The 13,802-nt window shown below is 59.7% G+C and overlaps 1 protein-coding gene across 2 annotated transcripts in view; it reads left to right on the top strand.

The window, feature by feature from the left end:
* Positions 1–304: 304 nt before the first annotated feature.
* The window catches only part of SYNGR1 (synaptogyrin 1), a 26,776-nt gene continuing 13,278 nt past the window's right edge, over positions 305–13,802 (top strand). Inside the window, exon 1 of one of the 2 annotated variants that reach the window (XM_046013196.1) lies at positions 305–477. In XM_046013196.1, coding sequence (XP_045869152.1) covers positions 379–477 — 99 coding nt within the window. In that variant the 5' untranslated portion in view covers positions 305–378. The remainder of the gene's footprint in view (positions 478–13,802) is intronic. The other variant, XM_046013195.1, reaches the window with a different exon arrangement.

Below are 13,802 nucleotides of genomic sequence, written 5' to 3'. Positions count from 1 at the left end.
AACAAATAACGAAGACGGTTTCAACCAGAGCCTCAGGCACCGCGGGGCTGTGATGGGGACAGCGCGGCCCGGGAGAGCGGCCGCCCGGAGGTGGGGACGTCCTGTATTTGCTGCACCCGCCCCGGCCCCGCTCCGCAGAGAGGTCACCACGCCAGCGACGAGCGCGCCCTCCACCCGGTCCGCAGCACGCGCGCCCCCGGGAACAAGCGCGCGCGGCCCGCCTCCAGCCGGCGCCCCGGCGCCCTCCGCGCACGACGCCCCCTGGCGGGAGCCCTGGACCACACCGGCCGCGCGAGCAGGGGAGGGGGCGGGGGCGCCGCGCACGCGCAGGGCCGGCGGCGCGCGCCGAGCGGGGGGCACCGCGCGGGTGCAGCCACGATGGAAGGGGGTGCGTACGGAGCGGGCAAAGCCGGGGGCGCCTTCGACCCCCACACCCTGGTCCGGCAGCCGCACACCATTCTGCGCGTCGTGTCTTGGGTAAGGACGGCTGGGTGGCCCGACCGCGCCGGGGGTGGCGTGTCGTGGGGACGCGGGCAGGGGCGGCGCGCCCGGACGGACTCCAACCCCGCCGGACCCTGGGCAAAGGTGCCGCAACCGGCGGGGAGCCTTCCGGACAGGGTGCCGGCGGCCGCTACCCCCGCTCCTTCCCGGGCCCCGGGCGGGGGTCCCAGCGCTGGCGAGGGGCTCCCGCTCCTGCTGCCGGCGCCCTTTCTTCCCGGCGTCCCTGTTCGCGTGCGGCTCCCCATCGTCGTGACCTCCAGGCCGCGGCTATGCAGCTCGCGGCTCCGGTTGCGCGCTGCCGCCGGGCGGATCAGCGGCGGTGGGGATTGAGCCTGGGTCTCAGGTGGCCTTTTTTGGGGGGTGGATCAGGGCGTAGATCAACTCCCGGGTGCACGCCACGTCTGCCGTGGACGTTCAAGGAGGAGAGGGCCGGAAACCAGGTTAGATGGCTTAGCCCGGAAGGTATGGAGCGATAAGCCGGGAGCCGGGAACCTGGCTTCCACCCGGGAAATGCCTCTCCTTCGCGGCGTGACCTTGGGCCGGAAACCACCCAAGAAATGTTTATGGGAAACGAGGAGTTACATTCTGAGGTGGGGAGAGGCAACTCTTCTCTCATGCCTCAGTTTCCCGATTTGTAGAGAGGTGGGAGGAGCCACCTTGGGCTCTGATATTTCCTGAATCCACGACCGCCCCACCAAGTACACCTGAATGCTTGTTGGGGGAGGGGGCTTGGCAGAGAGGCCTGTTCTGGACCTCAGCCTGGTGAGGGGGTCAGAATCCCCCAGCAGTAGGGGGGTCCCTGCTCAGACCTGGGGGCTGCGGGGGAGGAGGATGGGACAGAGACAGTGAGCACAGAGGGGGAGTTCAGGTGGTGTGGGCAGCGCCCCAGGAGAAGAAGGCCAGTGCAGGAGGGGGTGCCTTTTGCCCCCCCTAGGGTTTGCTGGACATTGCCCAAACACCCTCACTGGAGGGCTGTGCCTCTGCGGGCCTAGAGCCTATTCCTGTGGGCCCACAGGGGGCTAGGACTGGGGACAACTGGCCAGGGTCACTATCAGCGACCCCAAAGGACTACACCTAAGACCAGCCACGGCCTCAGGGTACTCAAGCTCCCTCACTTCCTGGGTTTTCAGGACAATATTAGGGTTTGATGGGTGGGACAGCTTGGGTGTTTATCTCTGGCCTCCCAGAGAGAAAGGAAGCTAACTGTCCTTTGTCTGAAGATGTTAAAACCTCCTCCTGGCACCACAAGAAGCATAGCCCTGTGTAAACCCCTTTCCTCTTAAGATGGGGAGCTTGCTGAGGGCAGGGAAGCCCCAGTGGCCACATAGGGCCCGGCGGTGGGCCGGGCACCCTGGGCACATCCAGAAGGGTTTGTGGTACTGGACTCATTCATCTGTGCCAGTCGTCCAGCTCCCCAGCGACCCCGGCTGGTTCTTGGCAGAGAGAGAACTCGGGCTGTGGGGAGGACACACCTGCCTGATCGGGCGAGCCAGCTGTGTGCTCTGCTCCCCTTTGCCAGCCCCTGGGCCACGGGCCTGGGAGGGTGAAGCCACTGGCTTTGTGAGGAGGTGTGGGCAGTTTGCCTGCTTGGGACACTTCTGCCGGTGATGGCTTATTTAGCAAAGCTGCATCAAGTCTGCTGGGCCCCTGGGGAAGGCGGCATGACTCAGACGCAGCCATTAGTGCTCGGGGATCACACAGTCCCACTGGGAAGGGAGCCAGTGTTCCCCCCCCCCCCCCCCCCCCCCCCCCCCCCCGGCAGAGGCCGTGAGAGCCAGCAGAGGGGTACCCCCTGCCGTGAGAATCAGAGAGGCTTCGTGGAGAGGATAATATCAAATTGGGCCTTAAAGGATGAACAGGGCTTACCTCTGTCCATCACGTCCGGGTACCAGAGAGACATTCCAAGAAGGAGGAAGGAAAGGTAACGATGGAGAGGCCGCTGGGTGCAGGGGGCCCGCGTGCAGTCACCCGCCACTCATTCCCCTACGGCTCCTGCATCACTTGAGGAAGCAGGCTCCGAGAGACCCAAGGTTACTGAGCATGTAAGCAGCAGACAGAGGATCTGAACCCAAATCTTGGAGTCTCCAAAGTACATTGATCACTTCTCCGGGAGCTGGAAGAGGTCAGAATCTTGGGTTTCAGGATTGGGCAGGATAAAGGTCATCTGGGCCAAGCACTCATCTAATGCCCAGATCCCCCCCCCCCCCCACCAAAACGGCCTCCTAGCTGTGCTCACTGCCTTTGTGTGAACAGAGACAGCTGATAGAGGCTCATCGTCGCCTTTAAAACATATATCTTTTTTCTGATCACAAAAGTAACACCTGCTGATGTCTGGAAGACAGAAACATCGCTTGTGATGGTCACACAATATTAATGTACTGGGCTTAATACCACCTTGTACCTAAAAATGGTGATGTTGGTATATTTTATGTCCTGGCTATTTTACCACGACAAAAACAATCAGGAAAAAAATCACGTGTGATCCCACCGCTCAGAGAGGCCCAGTGCCTGCCTTCCAGTCTTTTCCAAAAAACGTCTGGTGCGCCGACGTGTTCTAACGTGTCCGTAAGTGTGCGAGGGATGTAGCTGGAGACCTGACCTTGGCCCTGGTGTTCCATCAGCGCCCCAAGAGGTCAGGGAGGCTGTGGACTTCACCTTGAAGCTAAGGAAGCCTGAGCTCCGGACTGGGGTGACTGGTTCAACATGGTTTGCTGGCACTTTCCCAGCTTTAGCCCTGAAAGTGCTGTGTCCTGGGAGCCCACTCAGTCCCACACAAACCTGGACACCTGGTCCCTCCATCCAGGACCACATCTGGGTCCCTCCCTTGCAGCCGGGGTACGGCCCTAGCCCCATATGTGCTCATGGGCTGGGGATTTTGTGCCATTTGTATAAGACTGATCTTGTCTCTGAAAGAGGGACCCCCCTGGGGTCCTGGCAGGGGGGAAGTGGGTCCCCCAGCGCCTCCTCTTTGGCTTCCTCAACTGCCCCCTTCCCCACCCACTGGCCCCCAGGCCCAGGAGGATGATTAGCTCCAGCAGGCCTTGAACGCTTTTGGCTAAGTGGGGAGGAAGCTGGCAGCTGGCTGGCCCAGCTGACTAGGAGCCAAACTAGAACCTTCCGTGTCTGGGGTGAGGCAGGGATGGCTGAGGTGGAGCAGCGTCCAGGGCAGGCTCTGAGGGGCTGCCTCTGACCCAGTTGTAGGGAGACGGGGCCAGTCTGGCTGGCGGCCAGAAGAAGGCTGCCCCACAGACCAGCTACGACCACCCCTGTGCCTCAGTCTCCCCAGCTCAGTGAGGAGGCTGAGCTAGGTCACAGGTGCCGCAAGACTCAGGCTTGTCAGGGGACACCTTTCTTTGTTCTGGGGCCAGATGGGGCCCCCGGAGCTCTGGCAGGGAGCTAGCTGATTTGTGGTTTTACTTTTAGTGCATCCTACTGCCGTGCGGGGAAGGAATATTGTGGAAGGAATGCGCTTGTGGAGAACAGGGTAGTTCGTGTTCTCGTGTACATTTGGAGCAAAACAGAATGCTAAAGTGTTTGAAATGTTGGTGTTTCTGGGGTTGATTCCTGAACACCCCAGGATTCTGTGAGTAGGGTGTTTATCACACAAACGACACAAACGACAGAATAAGGCACAACCTGGAGGTCTATGGGGTCCGCATTCAGTGTACCCCCTGTGGCCCGCCTGTCTACTTTGCCGTGGCACCAAGGGGGACTCGACGGGGTCTCGTTTTCATCCACACCCTCAATCACCCCAGTGAACACTGACAATAAAAGCTGAACTTGGTTTGGAAACACAGCAGCTTCGAGATGAGAGCCCTCTGTCCCCACTCCAGTCCAGATCACCATTCCCTAGCCATCCTACATCAAAATCCTGGAGGTGTGGAGTGGGGCAAAGGGGTCCAGGGTGGTCATGGAGCCCCTGGCCAGCTCTGGCATTCAGTCATTCATTCCGCAAATGCCAAGTTCCTGCCCGGTACCAGCCTGTGTGTCCCACCAGAGACACTCTCAGTCCAGTGACACGTACTCCTTAGGAGGCCTGAGACACCACAAGAAGAAAATCCAGCAGGGGGTAGCTGCCTCTTCGAGTGGGATATGGAGGACTTCCAGGGGGAGGTGACTGCTGAGTTGGTTCTGATAAAGATGCTGGGAGGGAACATTGCAGGTGGAAGGAACAGCAGGTGCAAATGTCGGGAGCTTGAGATCTGAGTGGGCTTTAGAAATGATGGGGAGCTCTTGGGGATCCCCGGTGTGCGAATGAGAGAGCCATCACACTCCATGAGCAGGCTCCGGGGTGGCAGGCAGGGGGTGCTCACCAAAGACCTTGGGTCACAGAACGGGGTTCAGACGGAGAAGAGCTCCCTGTGGCTGCCATGGGGAGATGTGGCTTGAGGTTCTGGGAGCAGGTGTCCTGACAGGAATTGGGTGGCCTCATCCAGCCTGTCCTCTCCAAGCACCTGGCATGGCCGGGTCACTAACTCAGGGAGCGCTGTCGGCGGAAGTAGATCACATGCTCCTTTGTCCTTTATCACTAGCCGTCTTGGAATCTTCCTTATCTTTTAATCTGCTTGTGGCTGACCTTTGGTTAGTCCATCTGTCTTGGGTCTAGGAAGGAGGCCGTGGCAAGGAGGTCTTCGGGAGACGTTGGCCGAGGGCTGAGGTCTTCGGGAGATGTTGGCTGGTAGGATCCTGCCTTGCATCGTGGGCATTTCCTCATGCACGGGGGCAGTGCAGGAGCTTGGGAGCCTGCGGGAGCCTGGGACTTGGCGTGGGGAGCAGGATTGCCTGAGCAGGACCTTGGAAAATCCTGGCCTCTCCAGACCTCATCTGTGACCCGCGATTGGAATGGTTAGCTTTGGGGCAGACTTGAAGCTTTGCGAAGGCGGATATTTAAAGGGCCTGCCACACATCCACTCTTCCCAGGCCTGTAGCATCCTGGTCAAGTGGGTTTTGTTACCCCACTTCAGGTGAGAAGCTGAAGCCCGAGAGGTTAACTGGAGGGGCTGGGATCGCGGCCAGCGTCTTCTGCTTCAGGGAGTCCCCAGCCACATGGGGGGAGCCCCATGACTGGCTCCTGCAGGGCCCTACCCCTGCTCCTGAGAAGCTGTGAGGCAAGCCCAAGCAGGGCGGGGCGGGGGGGGGGGGGGGAGACAGAAGCTGGGGGAGGAGGGGTGGAGAGGAGGAAAAACCAGGAGGAAAGGAAGGGCAGATGGCAGAGCAGGCGAGGGAGCCGCGCTTGGCAGCCAAACCTGGAGAACCGGCTGTCCGGTGGGAGGAGAGGCAGGACAGGCCGCCGGGAAGTGCCTGCAGCCTCGGGGCCTGAGGCCACGTTCTGCACCCGCTCTGACCCCGACTGGTGGTATGACTTGAGCAAGATGCCATGTCCTCCGGGCCTCAGTTTCCCCACCTGTCAAATGGAAAAAAGAGAGTCAAATTGGGCTCGTGGTTGCCAGCCTTTCTGTCCTCAAAGAACCCCCACTCTTGCTCCTGGTGGGCTTCGGGTTGGGGACTTTGGGACCGGTCAGTCTTTGAAGAAGTGATATCAAGAACCACACCCCCATAACGCTTGTGGGGGTCCCGCAGCAGGGGGCCTGGGCCCGGGGTCCGAGGATGTGAGCAGAGTGTGGGTTAGATCCTGGCCCCTGTGTGTCTGGAGGACGCCTCCCTTCCAGGAATGGAATTATGTTCAGCTTCCCTCATAGGGGGACGGGGGGCGGTGTGAAGGGGACCGTGGGGAGGGTGGGTCGCTGTTTGGCTGGGGCAGCCCTAGGCTGCCAGGCCCAGACTATTTAGAACCCCAACAAGCCGGGGCTCCCAGCTCCCAGTCCAGGGGGCGAGCGGACATGGCCTAAGGCCCCGAGTCTTTGGCCCCGCTCTGAACATCCCTAATTGTAAATTGCACTAACCCGGCCTCCCCGCCCGCCTCGACCCTGCTTGCCTGGCAGCCTTCTTAAGAGAGCTCTTCTTTCCCTCATACCCTGCTCTGTCGAGCCTGGAGGTGGGACATGGTCCTCCTGGCTCCCAAGGCTGCCTCGAGACCATTGTCCCCCAGCTTTGGCTTCCGTGCCGGGCTGGCTGCCCCAGGTTGCCCCCCTGTTCCATGAAGGTACCACTCGCTCTGTCTAGCACAACCACCGCCTTCCTTCCAGGTGACTGTGGCGCCCACTTCTGTGATCCTGCCCCCGTCCAGCCTCGCCTCCTCCCACAGTCCTCTCCTCACGGCCCGGAGCCCCTCTCGCCTGGCCCACTTTCCAGCAGCTGCCTGCTCTCCCCCGCTCCTGTCTCTCCAGCTCTCTTTTCACCTCTTGACCCCAACATCTCTGAGCCATCGACCCTCGGGCTGGGCCCTCGCCCCGTCCTCCCTGTCCCCTTCCAGCTGGGCTCCTCCGGGTCTCGGGTTTCGGCTCTCACCCACCCGCACCCCTCCCCAGCCTCCTGCATCCAGCGCTCACCCTTCCCCGGGCTCTCCGGTTCTGTGGCCCCGGCCGGCCTCACTGCGGCCCCTCACTCCTGTCTGGTCACAGTCTCCAAGGGGTCTCCCTCAGTTTCTCACCTGTACCCCACTCAGGCTTTCTCCCCCTCCTCTCTGCCATCTGTGACCTTCTCCTGGCCAAACCCAGGGTCGCTGGTCATTAACGACCGTCTCGGCCGAACCTGGCCAGCTGTGAGGCTCATCCAACCTCCCCTTGGACCCTGCAGCCGCAGGACACACACGCGCTGTCGTCTTCCGTTTAACACACACGGAGCGCGTGCTGGGGGCCTGCTCCTTGCCGAGGGCTCATGGTGGGAAATGGTGGAGGGAAATGCGATGATGAAACCAGTAAAAAAAAAAAAAACACAGAGATGAGCACACAGCCAGGGTGAGGAGACAGTGAGGTCAGGAACAGGGAGCGGACAGCACAGTCCGCTGTCTGAGAAGGCTGGGGCCAGCCAGGCGGAGAGGCGTAGAGGAGGGCTTCCCGGCCGGAGGAGTGTCACAGTAAAGCCGACAGGTGCAGCAGGGCAGCGAGGAGACTGCCGCCCGCAGAGGTGTAAGCTGGGTTGGGGGGAGGCTGTGTTTTATGTCACTGTTGTGTCCCTGGTGCTTGATGGTGCGTGGCGTCTTGTAAAGGCTAAACGAGGTGGGGAACTGCGCTGCTCTACCTTCCTCTCTCCACCCTCTGTCCTTATTCAGGGTCTCCCACTCGGCCTTCAAGGCCCAGCTCAGATATCGCCTCTTCCTTGAAGCCTTTCAGGATTTGCCCCCCACACACACAAGTTTGCTATCTCCTCCCTGCTTCCTTTGTGCTCTATGTGAACAGCTGTAAGAACTCTGAAAGCAGAAGGCATTTCCCCCTTTGTGTCTTTCTGCTTCTCAAGAAAGTGAGGCAGGGCCTGGGACCAGATTACCTCTCTGAAGACCTGGAATTTCCCCAGAGGGAAAGAAACTGGACCATGTCAGGCTTGTAGGAACTGGCAGGGCAGAGGCAGGCACCGAGGTGAGGAAGAGCTCATAGACCTGCGAGGTTATCCCTGCTCTTTTAACCAGCGGAGAGACCGCAGAGAGTCTTGGTTTCCCCATCTGCAAAATGGGGAGAGCCGTGCCTGCCTCCAGGGGCCGCTGGGGCAGAGCACAGTCCTGTCTAGGAAGGGCCCCTGATGCTTGGTTGGCCTTCACAGTGCTTTTCCAGGGGTGCCATCGCTCCCCCTCCTGACCTCAGAAAGTTCTGAGGGGGCAGGACCTGGGTAAGGAAGGACGTGGTCTGTAGAAGGTTGTTGGTGGGGAGGGGGCGGGGGATCCTCCTGCCCCGCCCCCCTACCCCCTTGGTTGCACAGCCACAGGAGGCTGAAGCTCTCAGTGCCTTGGGGACAAGGGTCCACAAGCTCAGGCCCCTGCCCCATAGAGCCCCCTCCCCACCCCCACCCCCACCACTGAGAATGTGAGGGACTGCTTGCGGAAGATTACAGCCTAATCCCCTGCAGGTCACATCCAAGGCTTCGGAACAGGGTGCCCCGGCAGGGGAGGAGAGAAGGGACCCCAGGAGCGCCCCGACCTGACTCTGCCTCAGCCCTGCGGCTCAACACGAGGCTCTCTGGGAAGCAGAGTGGCCGCCTGGTGCCTGTCATGTGCTCCCACATTGGCTTCAGCCATTTTCCTCATATGACCCCATGGGAGGCAGGGCCCCACTCCCATGAAACGGGGCGGGGGGGGGGGGGTGGTGTTTGGCAGCCTGACTCATCCCTCAAAAGCACAGCTCCTTTTTTCCTCGCAACCTTTCCCTGCGGCCCCGGGGCAGGAGCAGGGACTTTGATATGGACACTGACAGGAAGGCAGGTTCAGCTCAGGGTAAGGGAGAGGACGCAGGAGCCCCCCTTACTAGAGAGTGAGCTCCCCATGTTCAGAGGTATGCAAGCAGAGGCCCAAACTAGAGGTGCTGAGGAGGGAATGCTCCCTTCTGACTCCCATGCTGCCTGTGCTCCTGCCTATCTCAGATTTGCTGTTCTCTCCCCTCTAAGCTTTTCCTGACCCTCCCTCTGGGTCCCAGGAGGGAGATGTTCACCCACAAATGAACCAATAACGAAGGACATTTGTGTATAATGATGTTATCGAGGAAACAAGGTGGAGTATCAGAGAATAGAGTAGATCTGGGAGTCAGGTCTGGAGGGTTTCTCTGAGGTTTGGATGTTGAGAAGGAAGCAGCAGGAGCCAGCCTGGGAGCTCTGGGGAACTCTGGGTATTCCAGGCAGAGGGAACAGCCAAGTGCAAAGGCCCTGAGGCAGGAATGAGCTTGGGGGAGAGCTAGAGGACAGTGGCGAGAAAGGAGACTGTGAGGAAGGCAGGAGACCTGGGTTGCAGTGGGGGAGGGATTCGCGGTGGGGGTGAGCAGGACAGAGCAGGGCCGTGACAGTTCTGAAGGGCTCTTTCCAGCTGCTGCAAAGGGGAGGGAGCTGGAGCCGACACAGAGAGCCTGGGAAGCTCCTGTCATCGCCTGGCAGGAGGTGGTCGTGGCCTGGGCTGGCACGGGGGACATGGGGTGATTTGAGTTACTGGGGGGCAGGAGGAAGCAGTAGGCCCGGTGCCACATGGGATGGGCTTTGAGGATGAGCCCAGTTTGGGGTTTGAGCTCCTGAGTGGGAGCCAATGTGTGGAGGGATGAGGGGCGCTGGAGGTCACTGGAGGTCACTGGAGCTGGAGAGATCAGATGTGAACCAGCAGCCCAAGTAGGGGGACCACAGAACCTGCCTGGGGAGGCAGTCCTCAGCCTTGGGAGGGACTAGGAAGAGTTGAGGTGGGGGAGCTCCCACCGGCGGAGGCGAGGAGGCCGGAGAGGTGGCTGTCCTGGGCCAGGCAACGTTGGGGTGGGCAGCAGAGACCGTGGAGCAGAAGGCTACCTGGGAAGATGTCCCAGGAGAGGGTGAGACGGGTAGTGCCATTCAGAGCTGGCAGGACCCAGGAGCTCCTCTCTCTACAGTTTCTCGGGGCCGCTGGGGGGAACCCAGCAAGTGCCTAAAGATGGTTAAGGCCACCCTCTGGGGAGTTCCCAGTAAACAGCAGCGACCTCTGCCCCTCAGGCTGGCTTGGCCCTGCTCTCCCTGGAGCCGGCTCAGCCCGATGCCCAGCAGGGGCCCAGACGCAGCCTGCCTGCTCTGGGCACAGATGTGGAGTAAAATGGTCCTGCTGCTCTTGCCCTGTGGGGTGGTGACACGGCTCTGAGGGCAGGTGTCCCTCCTGGAACTCATGCTTGTCCTAGAGTTTGGGATCTGGAATTCACTGCTGGGGCGGCAGCTGAAGGTAGAGATTTGGCTTACATTCTGGAATGGGGCGAAAGAGGGGCAGGCCTGGGCTGGGAGCTGGCACCCTGCTTAGCCGCTGTGGGCCAGCCCATATGGGCCGCCAGCTAGAGTCCAGGTGTATCGGAGCCTCAGCTTTCTTATCTGTGAAATGGGCTCAATGAGCCTGCTTTGTGGAGATGTTTTTAGGTTTGTATTTTCTTTCAAGGTTTTAAAAATATTTTATTTTATTTCTATTAAAAAGAGAGAGAGAAGGAGGGGCAAAGGGAGAAGGAGAGAGAGAATCTTTTTTTTTTTTTTTTTAAGATTTTATTTATTTATTTGACAGAGACCACAAGTAGGCAGAGATGCAGGCAGAGAGAGAGAGAGGAGGAAGCAGGCTCCCCGCTGAGCAGAAAGCCCAATGTGGGGCTTGATTCCAGGACCCTGGGATCATGACCTGAGCCGAAGGCAGAGGCTTTAACCCACTGAGCCACCAAGGCGCCCTTCCTTCGAGGTTTTGGTGAGGATTAAGTGATGTGATTTTTTCAGGACTTCCCAGTCGATGCGGAGCCCCTGCAGAAGCTGTGGGGTTAGCTCAGGGTCTCCTGGGGGAGACAGATCCAGAAATGAGTTCCCAACAGGAGTGTGTGAAGGGTCGGGGTGGAGGAGAGTTTTGAAGGGTGAGAAGGAGTTTGATCCTATTTGAAGATGAAAAAGGTGGGGAAAGGGGACACCTGGTTGGCTTAGTGGCTAAGCGACTGCCTTCAACTCAGGTCCATGATCCCAGGGTCCTGGGATCCAGCCCTGCATTGGGCTCCTTGCTCAGCGGGAAGCCTGTTTCTCCCTCTTCCATTCCCCCTGCTTGTGTTCCCTCTCTCGCTGTCTCTCTCTCTGTCAAATAAATAAATAAAATCTTAAAAAAAAAAAAAAAAGAAAAAGGTGGGGAAGGGTGTTCAGGGAGTGGGAACAGCAGGTGCAAACTTATCAGACAGCTGTGACTATGCCAGCCCTGGCCCTCTGGGATGGCGGAGCCAAGTGGGGGAGGGGAAGAGATGAGGCTGGCGTGAGGGGTGGAGTGGCCTGGCCCAACTGGGGTCTCCATTTCTGTGCCTCTGAATCCAGTACCCCAAGATCCTGAAATTCTGAGGTACCCCTGGTTTGTTTTTCTGAGTTCAACCTACCTCTGTTCCAACTGCCATCTGGAATCCATTTTTTTTAAATCCATTTTTAAAAAGACCCAGGATTGGATTATAAAGACAGCAACAAAACAGCCTCGGCCCATTTACATTGGTGCCTTTAAAAAAAAAAAACCAACATTTTCTTTTTATAGCATTTTCTTTAGTTCAAAGCAAAGGGGTGGTTTATTTCCTGAGCCTCACCATGACCAGTGGCCTTTGTGGGACACCTCCCCCCCCCCCCCCCGCCCCACCAGGCCACCTTGTCCTGTTTCTGAGGCACTGGTTCTGCCACCATGGACCTGAGTCCCGTCCCGTCAGCGGATCCGCTTGTCAGGAAGAGTTCAGCCACAGCAGCGTAGAATTTCATTCTGGTTTAATTTCCGGGCCGCTGGTGGCCGCTCTGTGTACTCTCGCTGCAGATCCGGCCTTAGCAAGTCCCCTAGAGGCCGCCTGACCTGACGCAGAGCCTGGCATGGGGCTCCGAGAGACTCGGGTTTTAGTCTGCAGCTGCCCCCAGCAGCCGAGGTCCCAGGCAGGTAGGAGGATGCATGCTAGTCACCTGGCAGTTCCTGAGGGAGGCCCCCCTTCCTCCCAGTGGGATGGAAGTGCTGGGGGCAGAAACCTGAGGCCCATCCCGGCTCTGCTCCGCTCGTAGTGGGGCTCCCTCCCACTGGGGCAGGAGGATGGAGGCTAAATGGAGAAGTTAACCCCGGGCTTGCAGGGTCCTTGAGGGAGTTCGGCGGCCACAAGGGAGCAGTTGTGTATCCTTGGCAACACCTTTCCACGTGTGGACTCTCCGCCGGGTCTGGGTGAGGCTCCCTGCCCCTAGCCCAGCTCTGCGGCCTGCAGGGGATGTGGCGTGCACACCTGTGTCCCCACTGGTCATCAAGCCACACCCCTGCCCCAACCCGCTGCCCTTTGCTCTTCCTCCCATCCCCCAGGGCACACCTGTCAGCAGATGCTGGTGGCTTTACCTTCCACATACATTAGGCACCCACCCCATCCCACCACCCCCTGCTGGTGCCAGTCCAGGGCGCCCCTTAGCCCCCAGCGGTCTCCCAGCTTTCACCCTAGCCCTGCACTCTTCAGTGCAGGCAGCAGCCAGGTCCAGAGAGGAAATGGTATGGGGAAGGGGAGCGGGGCGTGGGAAGGTGGGGAGGCACTGGCTGGTGAATCGTAGAGGGAGGTGAGTCCCCAGGGCCCTGACCACCAGCCCTGGAAGGTTGGATCATGTCTGGAAGGCGGTGGGGAACAGCTTTAGGGCCCTTCGTGCTACAGGGTGGGGATGGTGACCCACAGGTCTGGTCACCCCGCTGTGACGTCTCACCATGTCCCACTGTGGTCCTTCTGGCCTTGTCACCCCCAACCCGGGAACCGCGCCTGCGCTCCCTCTCTCCCCGTCCCGTGCACGTGTGCAGCCCCACTCCTCGGTCACTTCTTCCCACCTTTGGCCTCTGCCCTTCCTGCTCTGCCTGAAACACGCTTCCCCACTACCCCTCGTCTTGGCCTGGCTGGCTGCTTCTCGTCTGTGCCCCAAAATCGCAGCTCGGCTCCTTCCTGGCCGTTGCTGCCTCCTCCTACCATCACTTAGGCCTGCGATGCCTCGGTCTCTGTCCAGCTGTTCAGCATCAGGCTGGTGTTTGGGGACGCCGCCCCCACGACACGTGCACGACCTCATCCCTTCCTTCGCAATGCGCCATTGCTTTACGGATGAGGGGACTGAGGCGCAGAGAAGGCAAGTCACTTGCCCAAGGTGACTTTGAGCTGCGAGGAGGGCCTGAGCACAGAGAGCCCTGCCTGCCGGAGCTGTGGGCTAGAGAGGAGGACCAGAGCTGGCACAGAGCCTCCTCTCTCTGCGCTGCCCTTGGGCCCCGCCGGTTCCCTGGAGGATGTTGCGATCTTGTTCCTTACCCTGTTGGGGACACGCTGTCTCCAGCACATGCCTCCTGGCCTCTCCAGGGACTCCCTGCTTCTCTCCCCCAAGAGGGCCCTGTCTTAATGGTTCCTCCTCTCCTGTCCCCAAAGCCCCAGCTTCCGTCTGCCTGCTTCCCCTCCCACCTCCTCCTGACCTGCTTTTGGCCGGGAGTCCACCCTTGTCCCCACCCCTGGTGGAGCCTATCAGGAAGTGCTGGTGCTCTTCCTTCTTTCCTAGGGCCTCTGGAGAAGGGAGTGAATCCTTGCCAAGCCCCTCTTGGGCACTGCTCTGCTCCGGGTGCTTGCTTGTAGTTCTCCCATTAGCCCTGAAGGGAGGCTTAGGTTTTGCAGAGGACGGATCTGAGGCTCAGAGAGGTTGTCATTACCTGAGGCCACATAGCATAAGCCACAGCAGCTCTGTGGGACTCCTCAGTGTCTGGGGCACCCTTGAATCAAGAG

Source organism: Meles meles, chromosome 7 (assembly GCF_922984935.1).
Source record: "Meles meles chromosome 7, mMelMel3.1 paternal haplotype, whole genome shotgun sequence".
NCBI classification, from domain to species: Eukaryota; Metazoa; Chordata; class Mammalia; order Carnivora; family Mustelidae; genus Meles; species Meles meles.
This window is presented reverse-complemented; position numbering and strand designations above follow the sequence as displayed.